This window comes from Mobula hypostoma, chromosome 2 (genome assembly GCF_963921235.1).
Source record: "Mobula hypostoma chromosome 2, sMobHyp1.1, whole genome shotgun sequence".
NCBI lineage: Eukaryota > Metazoa > Chordata > Chondrichthyes > Myliobatiformes > Myliobatidae > Mobula > Mobula hypostoma.
In genome coordinates this window covers 226318214-226338370 of record NC_086098.1, presented here as the reverse complement: position 1 = coordinate 226338370, position 20157 = coordinate 226318214, and the positions used below count along the sequence as shown (strand labels likewise).

At 44.8% G+C, this 20157-nt stretch overlaps 1 protein-coding gene across 2 annotated transcripts in view; it reads right to left on the bottom strand.

The window, feature by feature from the left end:
- LOC134342897 (piezo-type mechanosensitive ion channel component 2-like) overlaps positions 1-20157 on the bottom strand; it is a 240104-nt gene that overhangs the window by 3287 nt on the left and 216660 nt on the right. For both annotated transcript variants that reach the window (XM_063041568.1, XM_063041569.1), the window contains 6 exons: positions 13044-13191; positions 10477-10665; positions 6478-6570; positions 4935-5104; positions 4094-4210; positions 4-83 (listed from right to left, as the gene is read on the bottom strand). In XM_063041568.1, coding sequence (XP_062897638.1) covers positions 4-83; positions 4094-4210; positions 4935-5104; positions 6478-6570; positions 10477-10665; positions 13044-13191 — 797 coding nt within the window. The remainder of the gene's footprint in view (positions 1-3; positions 84-4093; positions 4211-4934; positions 5105-6477; positions 6571-10476; positions 10666-13043; positions 13192-20157) is intronic.

The window sequence follows — 20157 nt, the reverse complement described above, 5'->3', positions numbered from 1 at the left end:
CACCTAATCGCAGACGATAAGCTGGTTTGGCTTCAGTCTTGTGCGTTGCTCGAATGTACTTTGGGAGTAATCCCTGAATTACCCTAGTTTGAAAGAGAATGCTTGTCAGTGCTCATCTTCAAGATAAATAAAAATAGATCAAGGCCAAATTAAACAGTGGATTAGAGTTACTGGGCAAAATTCACTGATTTATATGGAGGTGGGAATAGCAGGGCAGTGGGGGTAAGAAGGGAGGTATGAAAGACCAATTGAGAGGAGAAAAGGTGAGGGGAAAGGGAGGGTGACAAGGTGATACAAAGGAAGAGGGGAAGTGAAAGGTAGCAGAACTGTAATGAGCGACTGCTGAAAGAAAGCTAGGAATGGAGAAAAATTTGAGGCTGGGTATCATGAGCAGAAATAGCACTGAGAAAGGAGAGTGTACAGGGTTTGGGGGCTTGAGGAAGCAGGGCAAGAGGGCAGGAGACTGGTCCAGATGGGACAATGTCAGAGCAAGACAGGTGGGATATTTGAAATCAAGGGTCAATGCTAAGATGATCAAGAGGAAGGAAAGTACATCCTTATCTGAAAAAAATATCCACAGAGTCTCCCCAAAGTGTATAAAATTTTGGAAGTTCCTCTGGTTGACTACTTTTAACAGATCGATCTATTCCTCTATTTGTCTCTTGAGTTCACTGTACAGGTGACAACTCAGCACTGGGCATTTCTGTGAGAACAGGCCAATTAGCCTTTGCATGTCTAAACTAGGCAGTAATCTGTGCCCCTTCTCCCTAGAATCACCTGAACATTTCCTAGATCATTTCCCCCTCAAAATGTCACATTCCACAGTTCCTCATCCTTCTATCCCTGTAATCCTTCTGGACCTACCTCAGTTTCCTGTTTCCTCTCATTACTGCTCTCCTTCCACAGCTGAGAACATACATGTGAACAAATGAACAGTGATAAATCAATGGTATTGAGTGTGATAGGCTCGTAACCTATCAGTATCCTTGTAATCAAGAATTTATTTATCACTGCCTTTTTAAAAAAAAATCTGCCTCTACCGTTTCTTGAGGAAGAGTCCTAAAGACTCTTGACCCCAAAACCAAGAACTTGCCTAGCTTCTGTTTTATTCTTAATCTAAGAGCCCAGTTTTACATTCTTCCACAAGGAATCAACCTCTCCATAACCAGCTTATTAGAACCCTTCAGGATCTGTCATGGTTAAATTATGTCTCTTCCAAACTCCAGCAGACCCAAAACCTCCATGTACAATCTATCCTCATGCGACTGCTACCTATTTTGTGCATCATGGGGTCACTGAGGACTACAGCACAGAAGCTGACTCTTTAGCCCACCTAGAGCAGAACAGTCTGGTTTTCTGTCTGGACCCATCTACCCTGCACCCAGACCATAGCCCTCCATAACCCTTCCACCCATGTAGCTATCCAAACTTTTCTTAAATGTTCTCTTAACCCTAATGTTACAATTTCAACTTGCATCTAGTACTTCTGCTGGCAGCTCCTTCCACACTCACACTTACTCTGAGTGAAGTTCCCCCTCAGCTTACCTTTAAATATTTTATCTTTTCCTAAGCCTATGGCCACTGGTTCTATTTTTACTCAACTTGAGGGGGGTAAAACCTGCACGTATTTACCCTGTATATATCCCTCATAATTTTGTATACTGTACCTCTATAAGATCTTCCCTCATTCTGTCGTACTCCAGGGAATAAATTACTACTCTATTCAACCTTTCCCTGTAACTCAGATCCCCAAGTCTTATCAGCATCCGTGTAAATTTTCTCTGCACTCTTTACTGTTTATTGATATCTTTCCTGTAGGTAAGTGACCAGAAATGCACACAATACTCCAAATTCAGCCTCACGAACATCTTCAATGTAAAACAGAACAGCATAGTACAGAACATGTGGTCTGTTGTGCTGACCTTTTAACCTACGTTAAGATCAATCTAACCCTTCCCTCCTGCATTGTCCGCCATTTCTCTTCCATCTATGTACCTATCTTAAGAATCTTTTAAATGTCCCTAATGTATCTGCCTCTACAAGACCAAAGGCAGTGCATTCCGCACCCACCACTTTCTGTATTTTTAAAAATAACCCATCTCTGACATCCCCACTATACTTGCTTCCAATCACCTTAAAATTATGACTCCTCATATTAGTCATTTCTGCAACGGGGAAAAAGGTGCTGGCTGTCCACTCTATCATTGCCCCTTATCAAGTCACCTCTCATCCTTTTTCATTCTAAAGAGAAAAAACATACTGTGCTCTGTGTTTCCTCGTAAGACATGCTCTCTAATTCAGACAGCGTCCTGGCAAGTCTCGTCTGCATCCTTCTTGTAATGAGGAGATCAGAACTGAACACAATACTCTATGTGTGGTCTAACCAAAATTTTATAGAGCTGCAACTTTATCTCACACCTCTTGAACTCAATCCCCTGATTAATAAAGGCCAGCATACCATACGTCTTAACGACCCTAGCAACTCGCGTGATAACTTTGAGGGATCTGTGGATGTGGACTCCAAGATCCTTTTGTTCCTGCACACTGCTCAAAATCCTGCCACTAACCCTGTACTCTGACTTCAAGTTCAACCTTGTAAAATGTATCACTTCATACTTTTCTGGACTGAACTTCTGCCACTTCTCTGACCAGTTCCTCCTCCTATCAATGTCCCGTTGTAACCTACATCTCTCCATGCTATCGACACCAACAACCTTATACAAATTCAATATAACATCCCAATTCCTGAACTTTTATGCCCTGATTTATGAAGGCCAATGTGCCAGAAGCTCTTTTTATGACCCTATCTGTGATGCCTCTTTCAAGGAATCACGGATTTGTATTTCCAAGTTCCTTTGTTCCACCATACACCTCAGTGTCCTACTTGTACAAGTCTTAACCTGCTTTGTCCTCCCAAAGTGCAACATCTCACACTTCCTGCATTAAATAAAATATGCCTTTTTCGGCCCATTTTCCTAACTGGTCCAGATTAGTTTGCAAGTCAGTCTACTAAATTTGCAGAGGCTAGAATTCTTCCAATGCATTTAGATATGGAGACCTGTACTGCTGATGTTGTTTCACTGTTACCCTTTATAACTTGTGTATTTCAATTCCTGGTTGGCTTTCCTAATTAGTTGCATGCTAGCCTTTCTCCACTCTTGAAGCTTCCACATGTTCTCGGATCACCATTTTACCATGGGTCCGGAATTCTGTCTCCCTTTCTTCCATCCCAACACTAAAGCCAAATGTCTCAAGCAGCTCTAGGACATAAGGCGGTAAGTAAGACACAGTTTGGCAATTGTTGACAGTGATGATTCAAGTTCAGTTTTGGAGCTAATATTTGGAGATAACTGAGTTTTGTGAGTTAAGATGGTGAGACACAAGAAGTGAGTGAGTGTAAAAAGGAGACAGAAAAAGATAGAATGGGTGAAAGGTGGGTGTAGGAGACAGCTGAGCGAGATGGAGTGTAAGAGGGAGAGGCATTGAGGGAGAAGGGCACAGAAGAAATGGTGTGAGAACGAAAGAGGAACAAAGTAGTGGGAAAATCAGAGAAAGCAGTGAAGGAGAATGGTGAGGTAGACTGACAAAGGGTGAGAGAATAGGGATAGGAGTTTCCTAAAGAGAAAATGATGGTGATATATGCACTCTGGTCACATTATTAGGTACACCTGTACATCTGCTGGCTAATACAATTATCTAGTCAGCTAATCATGTGGCAGCAACTCAATGCATAAAAGCATGCAGGCATGGTCAAAAGGCTCAGTTGTTGTTCAGATCAAACATCAGAATGACAGAAGAAATGCAATCTAAGTGACTGACAGTGGAATGATTGTTGATTGCAGAAGAGCTTCTCTGAACGTACAACACATTGAAGATTGAAGTGGATGGGCTACAGTAGCAGAACACCACAAACATACACTCAGTGGGCACTTTATTAGCTACAGGAGGTATGGGTACTTAATAATGCGACCACTGAGTGTATTGTGACATGGAATCAATACAAGAGGAGTGACAGAGAGGGTAGAATTATTTAGTTGGAGCTGTGATAGATGTTAAAATGTTATAGTGCCTAAGGCAGCACAGAATTACTTACACCGGCTTCTTACGGGACCCTTCCAAGAGCTGAACCAACTTCTTTCTGACTTCCTTATCTGTGCAGAGCACGGTGTGTTCACCAGAAGTTTCAGGATTCAGCGTGAGAGAAGCATTCCTATGGGAACATGAGAAATAGGGTTCAGGAACCTACCAGAACAACTCCATTCAGAAGTGATTTGTGAAATAGGGTCACAAAGTTGTGCAGTTCTGTAATTGGAACAGAGGTCGGAAAAAGCACAGAGTCCACAAGAGAAACATAAAATACAAAGGAAACAACCTGTAAATCATGCCACCTGTGAGGGCATGCGATATTGGAGATACTCTTCCACTGGAATTGGATGGGGTATGGATTAGACACATAGCAGAACTTCCTCCACATTGTCCCATGAAAATCTACCAGGAGAAGTATGGAAACAGTGATGCTTCCTCTGCCCTGTCCTGTCAAATATTCTCAGTAGGGGTGAGCTAAAGAGTGAAGGCCTCTGTTTAGTCCCTTTTAATATTCTGGAGTGAGAGTTCAAGAGAGGTACAGAGTGGAACTCCCCCTGCACTGCCCCATTATAGTTGTATCATTTATTAAGACCTTGATACCAGCCATTGTTTAGTTACCGTCTTGAATAAAGGACTCTTTGCCTACAGCTCCCATTTCAGCAATATATCAGTCCAATAGAAACTACGCTACTCCTCTCTCACATGAAGGTGTTGGAAACAAGTGCCCAGGAGGCTTCTCTTCTCCTTCCCCCCTTTGCGGTGGCTTTACTGTTTGGCTGACAGCAAATGCCATTATGTGTCGGTGCCAAAGGTCCAAGCTCTCCCACTGTTCCCGGCTGATGGTTTACCTCAGGATGGTCCAGTGAAGGTGGATGTAAACCTGCGAAGAGTTGATTAATTCCTCTTTCATGGCCCTGAGGCTAGCCGGACTAATGCTCCACAGCAAGTGGGCATCACTCTTCATGTGAGCTATCATTATGTCTTCAGGCTTGTAATTCACCAGAAACTGCATAGCAGCCTACAGAAATTTTTAAAAAAAGGTGTTATAAAATACATAGGAACTGACTCCCTGCCATGTTCATCCCGTTCATCTCTTCTCATCACCGTCAACTACCTCCGTGAGGCCTTTGTTGATTCCAACCCTGACGCTCAACTCCCCTCATTACAGTCAAGTTTTGTTTCATAATTAAATTTGTACAGCTGTTTCCTGCATCTGAGGATAAGTCGATCATATTAACCAAGGGGGCCCTGCATTATACTACAATAAACTAATTCCAGGTCTGAAAAATTTATGGGTATCACCACTCTTTAGCTCCTAATCCTTATCCACATCACTGCCTTGAGCTTAATTTCCTGGAGTTTCACCTGCTTAACAAGCATCCTGTGTGATTAGACCTTAAGAGCTGGGAGAATAATTGGCCCATCTAGTTTGTTCCCCATTCAATCATGGCTGATTTATTTTCCCTCTCATTTTCTGCCTTCTCCCCATAATCTTTGATGCCCCTATTAATCAAGAAATTATTAATCTCTGCTTTAAATACATCCAATGTCTTGGACTCTACAGCTTTCTTTAGCAATGAATTCCAAAGATTTACCACACTGTGTCTTAAAGAAATTCCTCTTCATCTCTGTTCTAAGGAGACATCCTTCTAATCTGAGGCTGTGCCCAATGGCCCTAGACTCTCTCACTGCAGTATTGGAAATATCCTCTGCACATCCATTCTATCCAGGTCTTTTAATATGAAGAGCGCCTTTAGATCCACCATTTGATCTTGATCATACTTTTTCTTCAAGAAAACACAATACTGAGAAACAGCTTGCCTTTCACAATTGTGCACTGGCTAACCAGATTTTCTGCATGAAAGCTGAGTTATGGTGTATATTGAATGTGTGTGTGTGTGTATACCCTTAAAAACAAGTCTGCCTTGTGGTATGACTTCATGGTTATATAAGAGACTGATTAAAAGAAAGATCAAAGTGGTGCACATGGTCAGCGTGAGTACACCTTTAAGAAGTAGGACTACCATATGATAGAACTTTTGGCACTCAGTTGTGCCAGCCAGTGCTGTAATTAAGTGTCGTCTGCTTTCAAAAAAGGATATCTTGTAGTAACCTTGTAATTCGTCTTACAAGTTGTGGACAATACTTTTAGCATTTTCTAATAACATCCTAATCCACTATGCGACTGGCCTGTGGTTGACCACTCTCTCACCTCTAGTTTGAATATGGATGCAATAACAGTACCTGACATGAAGACAATGAAAGGATCTGGCCAATGACTGTTGCAGCTTCTGGAGGGTACGCCTCTACCCTGCAATTCCCTTGTCCAGTTTAGATCCCTCCCCTTTTCCCTTTCCTGGTGGGATGCAGGTGCACTCCGTGTCTACTCACCGGGTAAAGGGCATACTGACTGCTGAGACGATTGTAAGCGGCAGTGGAGAAGGGGCTGAGGTTCTGCTGCTGTGCACTCATTGTGAACAGAGGCTGCACCAAAAGAAACAATTTTAGAGCATCTGTTTTGTTAAAACAGCTTCCAACACAGTAAATTATAAATTTCGCACGGTTCTTCACAGGAGTGCACTCAGACAGGATTTGATGCCAAACAAGATAGAGATTTTCTCCCGAGGTTCCCTCTCTTCTTTGCCCACTATACTGAGGCCTGTATTGGTGTGACCTCCTTCTCTCCCACAGAAATTGACACCGTGTCAACTTTGCTACAAATCCCCCGCTCTCACCTTCACATTGTCCATCCCCAACTCCCCTTCCCTGTCTTGTCTTCATCGAGTAAAGATCAACCAACACCCTGTGACTGACAGCTGTCTTCACTACATCCTTCTTTCTGTTGGGTTCCTTGCCATAATGAATGTTGAATTTTCCAATTTTAGGTAATTCTTCCCTCCTGTGTCTCTTCACCAACCACTCCCCAAGCCACTCATACACACACCCCTTTGGTGCCACCCACCCACCTGGACCCGTTTTCTGATACACCTCCAACCTCACATCCCCTGTTACCCATTTTTGTTGCCCTCTCCTAGTTCTATTCAGCTAGTAGCTGACCATTTCAAATAAATCCTCTCCTACATATGGTTTCATATGCTCTTTATCTCTCTCCTAATGGTTCCCACGGTCATCTTTCCTACTTATCAGGTCCCATCTCTTTTGCATTACTACCTGCCTTGTGGTCTCTATGTTTACCCTCTCCTTCCCCCACTTCTGGCTCCGCCTTTCTTGTGTCTGTCTCCCAACCTCCCTCCCAGCTCCTTCATCCTTCACCCTTCCCCTCAGTCCACCTCATTCCTGGCTCACCACCCCTCTCTTCTTTATTACTGACTATCCCCTCTCTACACTCTGTGCCCTGACACAGGGTCAGCAGTTCTTTATTACTGACTATCCCCTCTCTACACTCTGTGCCCTGACACAGGGTCAGCAGTTCTTTATTACTGACTATCCCCTCTCTACACTCTGTGCCCTGACACAGGGTCAGCAGTTCTTTATTACTGACTATCCCCTCTCTACACTCTGTGCCCTGACGCAGGGTCAGTAGTTCTTTATACTGACTATCCCCTCTCTACACTCTTGTTTTCGCCCATTCTGGTGGCCCTTTCATCACTCCTCCTCCTCCTCCAATCCCATACCCTGGTTATCACCTCCCACATGTTCCCCACCTCCTACCCCTTATTTCACAGTCCATGGTGCTCTACTTCACCACTTCCACCTATCACCTCCCAGCTTCTCATTTTATCTCCCCCTTCCCCACCCACCTCCCCCCTCACCTGGTCTCACCTATCACCTGTCAGCTTGTACTCCTCCCCTCCTCTCACCTGACTCTGATTTCAGCCCCTCTCCAATCCTAATGAAAGATCTGCACCTGAAACGTTGACTGTTTATTCCCCTCCAAAGATGCTGCATGACTTGCTGAGTTACTCCAGCATTTTGTGTGTTGCTTAAGATCTCTGTTCAGTCTGAGTTGCAAGGATGCCTCTGTCAACTGAATACTCTGGCCACCTCCCACTGCCTTCCCCATGTTTGGCTTTGCTGTCCCTATTTCAGTGTAGCTTTCAGGAATGGCACCTCACTTTTCCATGAGACTATAGGACACAGGAGCACAATTGGGCCATTTGGCCCATCAGGTCTGCTCCATTCAATCATGGCTGGTTTACTAATCCTCTCAACTCCACTCTCCTGCCTTCTGCCCAAAGCTTTGATGCCTTTATTTTTCATGAACCTATCAACATTCACTTTAAATATACCTAATGACCTGGCCTCCACAGCCATTTGTGACAATGAATTCCACAGATTCGCCACACTCCGGCTGAAGAAATCCCTTCTCATCTTGTTCTAAAGGGACAGCCTTCTATTGTAAGCCTGTGCCCTCTGTCCTAGACTCCCCCACTGTAGGAAACACCTCCATATCCTCATATGTTAACCCTTTCATTCCGAGGATCATTCCTGTTGACATCCTCTGGACCCTCTTCAATGCCAGTGCATCCTTTCTCCGATAAAGGGACCCTTTCAACTGGGCATTGTACACCTGTCCAGATACAGTCCTTCCTGCTTGCAGCTGCTGTCAAGCCACCTTTTATCTCTCTACCTCCTCCCAGTTCATTTGCTTTAACCTGACACTGATGTTCCGTTTGCATTTCATATTTCCTGCTGACCTCTCTCCCTGTTTCCTCTCCCTCCCTCTGCAAGTTAAAAACCTGCAGAACTCCCAGTTCTGAGGATGAGCCTTTAACCTGAAACATTACAACTCTGCTTTTCTTCTCACAGCAGCTGCCTGACCGGTGAGTATTGCTAGCACGTCATCTTGACTAACTCTGCCTCCATTACCCTCTGTCCACTGAAGGAATACCCCATTGCCTGTCACTGGCTTTGCTCCAACTCCTGTTTACCATTTAATCCAACCTCCACTCTATGCAGAAAGCACAGTAAGACGAGCGCGCTCTGAACTGACTAAGGGAATGCTGCTCTGTTGCATTTTGGATGATGTGTTAAACCAAGGCTTCACTTTTCCTGCCCTGAGAGTATAAACACGTTCTTGCCACTAGTTTGAAGAGAGGGGAATTTTTCTGGTGCCTTAGATGAGAATTACTGCCCAGCCAACGGCAGAGAACATATCCTTTGGTTCTCATCTGACTTTGGATCTTGCTGTGCACACTATAAGACCATAAGATGCAAGAGCAGAATTAGGCCATTTGGCCCATTGAGTCTGCTCTGCCATTTCATCATGGCTGATCCTTTTCTCTCTCAGCCCCAATCTCCTGCCTTCATGCCCCGATTAATCCGGAATCCACTAAACCCCATTTATCTGCTTTCTTAATGTAACCTTTGAAACCCTTAGTAATTAACAGTCTATCAACCTCTGCCTTAAATATACCCAATGACTTGGCCTCCACAGTCATATGTGGCAATGAATTCCACAGATTACCACTCTCTGGCTAAAGAAAATCTCCTTTATCTCCATTCTAAATGGACATCCCTCTATGTCCCCTGGTCTTAGACTCCCCCACCATAGGAAACATTCTCTCCACATCCACTCTATTGAGGCCTTTCAATATTCAATAGTTTGAATGAGATACCCCCTCATTCTTCTGAATTCCAGTGAGTACAGGTCCAGCGCCATCAAAAGCTTTTCATATGACAAGCCTTTCAATCCTGGAATCATTTTCATGAACCTCCTTTGAACCCTCTCCAATGTCAGCACATCTTTTCTTGGATAAGGGGCTCTGGACTGCTCACAATACTGCAATACCAGTGCCTTAAAAAGCCTCATTATTACATCCTTGCTTTTATATTCTAGTCCTCTCAAAATGAAGGCTAACATTGCATTTGCCTTCCACACCACTGACTCAGCCTGCAAAGTAACCTTTAGGGAGTCCTGTACGGGGACTCTCATTGGCACCTCAGATTTTTGAATTTTCTCCGTTTAGAAAAAACTCTTTTATTTCTTCCACCCAAGTGTATGACCTTACACTCCCTGACACTATTCTGTCTGTCACTTCTTTTCCCATTCTCCTAATCTGTCTCAAGTTTTTCTGTAGCCTCTTGCTCCCTCAACACCACCTGTCTTTGTATTGTCTGCAAACTTGGCCGCAATTCCATTATCCAAACCATTGACATGTAGCGTAAAAAGATGCAGTACCCTGTGGAACACCACTAGTCACCAACAGCCAACCAGATGAGGGTCTCTTTATTCCCACTCTTCGCCTCCTGCCAGTCAGCCAGTGCTCTATTTATGCTAGTATCTTTCCTGTAATACCATGAACTCTTAACTTGTCAGCCTCATGTGTGGTATCTTACCAAATTCCTTTTGAAAATCCAAATACACAACATCCACCAATTCTCCTTTGACTATTCTGCTTGTTATTGTGCTATTCCCACTATGTTTACCTCATATCCACCAAAGCTGATCTTGATGGAGACATCCAGGGGTTGACTGGTCACTCCCCCCACAGACTTGACCAATGACATGAAGAGCAGTGGGAACCATACGATGCAGATCAGCAAAGTGATGATGAGGCCCCCCATCCCGTATTTCACCAACATGTTCTTCTTCTGGCCAACTGCCTGTGGATATCTCTGAGGAGAACATAGATATGTTTAACATGGAGGCTGCAGAAGATCATCTGAACTTGGGGAAGAGACACGTGGTGCCCTGTGGACTCAAGGGGCGAGGTCGGAAACTCCTCTTTCAAATAAAAAGTCAACTTCCAACCCAAACTACAGAACTCAATTGGAATGCAGCCCAATCCTCAGGGGCAGATTTCATGAGTTAAGATCCACCCTTGTTCGCAGGGCTTTTGCAGAATAGGAAAATGAGTTGATAATCCAAGAGGTCTAGGAGATGGATTTGCGCCACATTAGTCAATGGATTGAAACTCCTGCAGCAGACAGCAGGATACATGGACCCTGCTATTTGAAGCTTTGCTGCAGGGTATAGAGATCACACATACATCACATTCTTATAGAGTCATCCAGTTGTACAGTCCAGAAATGGACCCCTCACTCTATCACGTTCATGCCATCTATTTTGTCCATCTACACTCATCCCATTTGTAACTTTAGAATTGAATCTTTCTTTAACTTGCCTTTCAACTGTCTGTCTAAATGCTTCTGAATAGAATCATTGCACCTGCCTCCCTCTGCTCCTCTGGCAGCACGCTGCAGATATCAATCACCCTCTGCGTGAGAAACTTTCCCCTCCGATTCCCTTTAAACCTTCTTTCTCTCAACCTAAACCACTTGTTTTGATAGCCTCGGCATGGGGAAAAGATTCTGACTGTCTAACTTTTCTTTGCCTCTCATGATTTTATCTTCCTCCATCAGGTCGCTCTCAGCACTACTCTTCACCGGGAAAACAAGTCCAGCCTATCCACACTCTCTTGATAACTGAAGCTATAGTCTCATCAGCCAATGGGAAACCACATTGTATCCTGTCCCACTGATCCCTGCACCTATAAATAGCAAGAGAAATTAAGGGTTACTTTCAAGATCATGCGCTCAGAGGGTGGTGATGGGTTTGAGGAGATCATTACTCTCTGGTATAATACTATGGATAATGTGTGTCCCACCCTGAGCCGTTGGTTAAAAACGGGACTGAGCACATTGACAATGTGAGGAGAGAATGTGGTTTCATAGAGGATGGGTAGCAATTCCCCACTGTAAATGAGACAAGCTAAGTCTTCCAGCGGATTAACCTATACTCACTGTGTTCTAGAGGAGGTTCCGACTCTGATTTTATTGTCAGCAGCAAGAATTATAACAACAACTTTGCTAGAATGGAATGGGCAGAAGTAAAATTGGGAGAGACGGGGCTAACAACTGGGTGTCTGATACACTGGACTACCATCCAGTCAGATGTCTGATCAGGAGAAACCACAATGTACAGTGGAAGTTACAGTAAAGGAAGCTAGAACTTTGCTGTCTCATAAAACTTTTACTTACTCCATTTCTGGTAGTTGGGTGCTGCTGATAAGATCGACTTGCGAACCACCAAGCCCCTCCGGTGAAGGTGATCCCACAGTGTTGCTGACAATGGAGTTCCAAAATTTAGTCCCAGTGAAGGAACAGTGATACTGTGCAGTTTCAGATATAGTTTCCCCCAGCAGATTGTTTCTTGCTAATATATTTTCCAGGTTAGGATGGTGTGCGGGTGCTGGTAATAATTTTCCATTGCACCTCCTGTCCTTGTCCTTTTTAGTGGCAGAGGCCGTGAGTTTGGGAGGCAAGGCTCGAGTGTAACTGCAGCACATCTTGTCAACTTCATGCATCAATTTCAGCAGCAATGGAGGGAATAGGTGTTCAGGGTAGTGGACCAATCAAGTGAACTGCCTCATCTTGGGTGGTGCTGAGCTTCTTGAGGGATATTTGAGCTGCACTCAGCCAGGCAAGTGGACAGTATTCCACCACATTCCTGATGTAGGTGGAGATGGTGGAGAGGAGTATCAGGAGGTGAGCTGTTTGCCACTGGATATCCATACCGTGGGTTTTAGAGGGCCAGCTGCCTTTCTGGAGAATGGTGGTGCCATTGTGTATGAAGCGTAGTTGCTGGGACTCTGTGTTGTTGGAGATTGTCATTGCCTGGCATGTTTGAGCTATGATATTACCTCCACTTCTCAGCCAATGCCCGAATATTGTCTGTATCAAAGATGTGGGCTGTTTCATTTGCTGAGGACTTCTATCATGCATCAAAGAACATCTCTACTTCGGACCTTACCATAGAAGGAAGGTCATTGACAAAGCAAATGAAGATGGTTTGGCCCAGGATGCAACCCTGAGGAACCAGGGTCATTGGCCTACACCCAACAGCATTATTTGTATGTTTCCCTGAATTATCTCTGTCCAGTTACATACTTTAAAAGACAACGACAGAAGTGCCGACTGAGCTCCATCATAAATCACTGCAAACCCACCCAACACGGTCAATCAAAACCCCACTGGAGAGAGGCTGCACTCACCTTCTCTGACTCATTCCAGCATTTCAGGATGAAAATGTTGGCGTAAATGTCCTCCACGCAAATCCAACTGGAGATGCTGAGTGTGGTGTCTGTCCAGACCCAGTCCATCACTGCTCTCAGCTCCATCAGGAAGGGAACCAACCGGAACCTGTAACCATCCGAGGAAAATGGTGAATGTGGAAACCCTGAAGTGTGTCACAGATGCCCAAGTTTAGGAAGAACATTCAGTCAGCATAGCTCCACATGTAACGCACAAGTAGACTGAAATAATAGAACTAGCCTTTTACCATTCCTCAGTCTCACATTCAACCTGAAAATTGTTTAGAAAACAACAAAAACTGTAGATGTTGAAAACTGGAAATTGGGAAGATTAGGTACTGTCTGCATTTACACCAGTCTGATGTAACACTGTGGGAATGTGTATCCCACCAGGGCCACGGGTTATCAGCAGGGTTGAGCTCAGTGCCACTGTGAGGAGAGAATGCAATTTCACGGTGGAAGCAGAGGTTTCTGAGCACGGGTAGCAATTCCCCACCGTGAATGAGCATTGAAGTCTTCCAGTGGATTCACCTATGCTCACTGTGTTCTAGAGGAGGTTATCCTCATGATTCTTTATTCCTTGATTTGATTGTCTGCATCACGAATTTAAGCAATGAGTTGGAGAGAAGTTGAGCAGGACTGGGGCAGACACTGTGTTGAGCTACAGGTGAATAGAGGATGCACTGGACTTCCATCTGGAGGTCTGAACATGGAAAATCGCCATACAGTGAGGGAGTTACAGTAAGGGGAACTGGGACTTGACTGTCTCACAGAACATAGAAATCTACAGCACATTACAGGCCCTTCAACCCACAATGTTGTTCCGACCACATAACCTACTCTAGAAGTTGCCTAGAATTACCCTACCGCATAGCCCTCTATTTTTCTAAGCTCGATGTACTTATCTAAGAGTCTCTTAATAGACCCTTTTGTATCCGCCTCTACCACCTTTGCTGGCAGTGCATTCCACACACCCACCATTATCTGTGTGAAAAATTAACCTGACATTCCCTCGGTACCTACTTCCGAGCACCCTCGGAAAACTATACCCCTCGTGTTAGCCTTTTCAGCCCTAGGAAAAAGCCTCTGGCTATCCACACGATAAACGCCTCTCATCATCTAATACACCTTTATCAGGTCACCTCTCATCCCCTGTTGCTCCAAGGAGAAAAGGCCAAGTTCAGTCAGCCTATTCTCATAAGGCATGCTCTCCAATCCAGGCAACATCCTTGTAAATCTCCTCTGCAGTCTTTCTATGGCTTCCACATCCTTCCTGTAGTGGGGTGACTGACCAGAACTGAACTCACAAAGCTTTTGTTTTGTTTATTCATCTGGGTGCTGCTGATAATATTGATGCTAGCTTCCCTTATGAACCGTTGTGCTCCTTCTGGTGAAGGTGTTGTTGAGAAGGGAGTTCCAAACTGGAAATAAAGAAAGAAGTTGCTGGAAATACGCAGGAGGTCACCAACCTTATCAGTTGACTCACCTTCTCTCTCCACTGATTTGCCTGACCTGCTGTTTGATTTCAGCACTTCCTGTTGGTTTCAATTTTCTGTACAATGCACCCACCCGCCACCCTTAGGGCAGGACCATGATGCTGACCCAGATTTTACAGGGACAGGTTGGTGATTTCACAAACCTAGCTCTAGACATGGACGACCCATTGATCTCTCCTTAACAGACCTCCCTGTGCTTTGCCATTTCCTTCCCTTTATTCCATGGCCCATGGCACATTCCTTCTTCTTTAGCCCTTTATATCTTCCAGCTAACACCCCCCCCCCTCCAGTTTCTCACATCATACCCACTCCCCCAGGTACCCACCTTCCCTCTCACCGGGTCTCACCCATCACCTGCCAGCTTCTGCTCTTTGCGCTCCCCCACCTTCTGATTCTGGCTTCTGCCTCCTTCCTTTCCAATCCTGATGAAGGGTCATGGGCCTAAAACATCAACTGTTCATTTTGAGTGCTCCAGCAGTGAGGTCCTCCAGCATTTTGTGTGAGAGTCACAGCTTGGGGCTTTTCAGAGAAACAATTTACTGCACAAAGCCCAGTAGTTGTGGTTCACCTTCATTTTGCCATGATGCCAGGGCAATCCTTCGATGTGTGCATCTTTCCATGCTGAAGGAAGCAGGGCATTGACTTCATAATTCCAGCACATTTCAGCTTGGAGTTGTCATTCATTTTTACGGTTTTACATGATCTTCTTGTGAGCATTCTCTGAATTTCTCTATATTTGGTCATATAATCTGCAACAATACCATCACTGTTTGTACTGAGGGACTGGCACCTTCTAACTGTGTGATAATCATACAGTGCTTACGGTATGGCTGAGTAATTGCAAATTCCAAGTGCCAAATTCAATTCATGTCTATCAATTAAGTACAGTGATCATGCTGCTGTGATTGAGGCTGACATTATGGATATGATTTGTACATGCGTATCCTTAACTCACTGTATTTCTTCTTGAAAATTTATCCTGCTTTTATTCAGAGAAGTTGCTGTAATTTCTGTTATGTTGTGTTTTATCTCCTATTTTGTTTATTATAACTGTTTGTTGTGTGCTCAGTCATCTGCTGCACGCTTTTTCTAATGATCTGGCTGTTAATCTGAACATAAAACCTCAGCTGGTGGACTCATCTCTACCTTGCTGAGGCCGGGTGGCAACTCTCAGATGCCTCCTCTTACTTACCTCTTGAAAAAAGACTGCACTCTGGACCATCAGGACATTGTCTCCAACACCATCATCAACCTCATCATCTCTGGAGATCTCCCATCCACTGCCACCAACATCATCAACGCCCTTACTGCTCATTTCTACCTCCTACCCAAGATCCATAAACCTGACTGTCTGGTAGGCTCAGTATCTCTAACTACTCCTGCCTCACTGAACTTGTGTCCACATACCTCGATTCCATTCTAACCCCCTTGGTTCAGTCCCTTCCATCTACATCCACGACACTTCACATGCTGTTGACCTCCTGAACATCTATCAATTCTCTGGCCCCAACTGCCTCATTTTCACCATGAATGTCCTGTCCCTATATACTTCTATCCTCCTTTAAAACAGCCTTAAAGCTCTCTTGCTTCTTTCTTGACAACAAACTCGAGTAATTCCCCTCCACCACCACCCTCCTCCATCTGGTGGAACTGGTCCTTACACTCAACAATTTTTCTTACTGTCCCTCCTACTTTCTCCCAACCCAAGATGTAGCCATGGGCACCCACATGGGCCCCAACTATGCCTGCCTTTTCATTGGCTATGCGGAACAATCCATGTTCCCTGCTAATGCTCCCCAAATCTTTCTGCTTGTTCTATATTGGTGCTGCTTCATGCACCCATGCTGAGCTCGTCCATTTCATCAACCTTGCCTCCAATTTCCACCCTGCCTTTAAGTTGACTTGGTCCATTTCTGACACCTCTCTCCCCTTTCTCAATCTCTCTGTCTCCATCTCTGGAGACAAACTGTCTTCCGACATCTTTTATAAACCCACCTACTCCCATGGCTATCTTGCCAATACTTCTTCCCATTCTGTCTCCTGTAAAAATGCTATTCCTTTTTCTCAGTTTCATCATCTGCTCTGCATCTGTTCCCAGGGTGAGGATTTTCTATCCAGGCTGATGTCCTTCTTCAAAGAACAGGGTTTCCCTTCCTCCACCATTGATGCTACACTCACCCATATCTCCTCCATTTCCTGACATCCACCCTCATCCCATTTTCCCGCTGTCTTAACGGAGATAGAGTTCCTTTTGTCCTCACCTACCACCCCATGAGCCTCTGCATCCAACACCTCATTCTCTGCAACTTCCGCCATCTTCAACACAACTCTATGACCCAAAACATCATTACCTCTCCCCCACTATCTGCTTTCCACAGGGGTCACTTCCTTCATGATTCCCTTGTCCATTTGTCCCTCCCACTAATCTCCCTCCTGGAAAGTGAGAGAAAAGCTACACCTGCTCATTCAGCCTCCTTCACTTCCACTCAGAGCCCAAAACAACCCTTCCAAGTGATGCAACACATCACCTGTGAATCTGTTGGGGTGGTCTATTGTATCTGGTGCTCCCAATATGGCTTCCTCTGATGAGACCTGATGTAGATTGGGGGACCACTTCGTTCAGCATCTCCACTCCATCCACCAAAAGCTGAATTTCCCTGTGGCCAACTGCTTTAATTCCTATCCCCATTCCTGTTCTGACACGTTGGTCCACGGCCTCCTCCAACACTCCAACCCTCTAACTCTCAATACAGGAGCCCCTCAGGGCTGCGTACTGAGTCCCCTCCTTTACCCCCGTATAACATGACTGTGTTGCCACCCACAGCTCCAATCTGCTAATTAAATTTGCCGACGACACTACATTGATTGGCCTTATCTCAAACAAGAACGAGGTGACCAACAGGGAAGAAGTCATCTCTCTGACACAGTGGTGTCAAGAAAACAACCTCTCCCTCAATGTCGCAAAAACAAAGGAGCTGTTTGTGGATTACAGGAGGAATGGAGATGGGCTAACCCCTATTGACATCAATGGATCTGGGGTTGAGAGGGTAAACGGCTTCAAGTTCCTCAGCATCCACATCACATCCTCACGTGGTCTGTACACACCAGCTGTGTGGTAGAAAAGGCACAACAACGCCTCTTTCACCTCAGACGGTTGAGGAAGTTTGGTATGGGCCTCCAAATCCTAAGAACTTTCTACAGAGGCACAGTTGAGAGCATCCTGACTGGCTTCATGACTGCCTGGTATGAGAACTGTACCTCCCTTAATCACAGGACTCTGCAGACAGTGGTGTGGACAGCCCAGCGCATCCATAGTTGTGAACTTCCCATAATTCAGGACATTTACAAGGACAGGTGTGTAGGATCGTTGGGGACACGCTGATTTGAGTGTACTCTATATTACATTGACTGTTCTATTTATTATAAATTATTATAAATTTCTATGATTGCACATTGATTGAACAACGACATCTATCTTGGAATGTTCTGTGGCAGATGGAACCGCTCCGCATTTCTTTTCTATGCAGAGCAGCGTACGATCTGCTCCCAACACCTGCCAACCTCAGCGCCTGGTATGAAAATAAGACAGACAGGTCTGCTGCTTGTGGCAAGAAGGGAACACTTCAACATATCTTGAGTGCATGCAGAGTCAATCTTTCCAGTGGCATGTACGCTTGGAGACATAACAACGTTCTCAAACTTGTAACAGAAGTGGTTGAGCAGAGAGTACTGCAGCACAACTTATCTCATGCCCCATGCTGCACAGAACATCGCATATCATTTGTGAAAGAAGGCTCCAAGTCAAGGGTGTACAGCGCAGGCTCACGATCAAGCATACTTTCTTCAGCCAATGATTGGTGTGTCAAGGCTGACCTGGACGGGAAAGGCAGTTTCCCAGAGCAAATTGCTTTCACAACATTGCGTCCAGATATAATCGTATGGTCTGACACCAGTAGAGAAGTGGTTATTGGTGAACTCACAGTCCCCTGGGAAGACAACATCGATGAAGCCAATAAGCACAAGTTAGCCAAGTATGCAGAATTAAGATCAGAGTGCAGAGACAGAGGGTGGAAGGTCTTATGCTATCCATTCGAAGTAGGCTGCCCTGGGTTTATTGCATTCACTCTCCAGAAGTGGCTGCGTGACCTTGGCTTCACTAGAAGAGAGATCAAGTTAACCAGCAGGCTGTAGCTGAGGCAGCAGAGAAAGGATCAGCATGGGTGTGGACCAAGTATGTCCGGAGGGGCAGATAGTCAGACAGTATATACACATCTTGCAAACCCTTCAGTAGTTGCATAGGCACCTGAAGAGCAGACTATCTGTTGGATGGAAGTGACTGATAGAGGCAGATGCCAAGTTTTTAAGCTCACCAGTGGGAGGTGGTGCTTTAGCACTGCTGGCCCACCACCTCGAGGGAGTCTTGATCATAAGCGGGCCAAAACTCTGGAAGACAGGTGACAGATCAACTGATGATCCCACTGGTGAAAGCACAGGACAGTTAACAACTTAGTCCACGTGTATTTTGTAACTCATTGCACGTTGCACATTTAGATGGAGACGTAACATAAAGATTTTTACTCCTCATGTATGTGAAGGATGTAAGAAATAAAGTCAATTCAATTCAACTCAATTCTCCTGCACGATGAGGCCACTCTTAGTTTGGAGGAGCCACACCTCATATTCTGTCTTGGTAGCCCCCTACCTGATGATATGAACATTGATTTCTCTAACTTCTGGTGATTTTTTTCTCCCTCCCACTTCCCTCTTCAGTTCCTCTCTCTGGTCCCGCTTGTACTTCTTCTCCACATCTGCATATCACCTCCCTGTGCTGCTGATCCTCAGTCCATTTCCCCCATGGTCCACTCGCCTCTCCTATCAGATTCCTTTTCCTCCAGCCCTTTATCTGTTCCACCTCTCTCCTCCCATTTTTCTTAATTCAGCCCCTCTCCCCCACCTACCTGATTTCGCCTATCACCTTCTTGATTGTATTCCTTTCCCTCCCCCCTCTCTTTTTCTGGGTTCTTCCCCCTTTCTTTCCAGTCCTGGTTAGGGTTTCGGCCCTAAACATCGACTGTTCATTCCTTTGAATAGATGCTGTCTGACCTGCTTCGTGTGTGTTGCTCTAAACCTCAACTAATATTCTTTAAATTCCTTCCTAGCTGTGGAGCAGGCAGGGTGCACACACTCCTCGATGCAATAAAAAATAAAGAACAGCCTTACCCAAGACATTTATATCCTGAGAATGAATAACTTGTCAAAATGAAACAATGAAATGTGATTCACTGAGCCGTAACAGGGAGGGACACAAAGATTTGGCATTGCTGTTTACTTAATTCTACTCATGAAGAGTGCTGAATGGATTGTCTACAATAAAATGGAGGTGGGGGGTGGGGAAGAGTTGTAGTGCTAGGGTCTAATTAACAAGGCTTACAAACTATTTCCCTACACACCACCTCTGCAGTGTGAATCAGAACAGCTAACTAATGTACCGCCAGACACACTAACGACTCAGTCACCCAGTGCTCATTTTGTTAGCTTCAGTTACTTCAGGATTACTCCTTATTGGCTAAAGTGTGTCT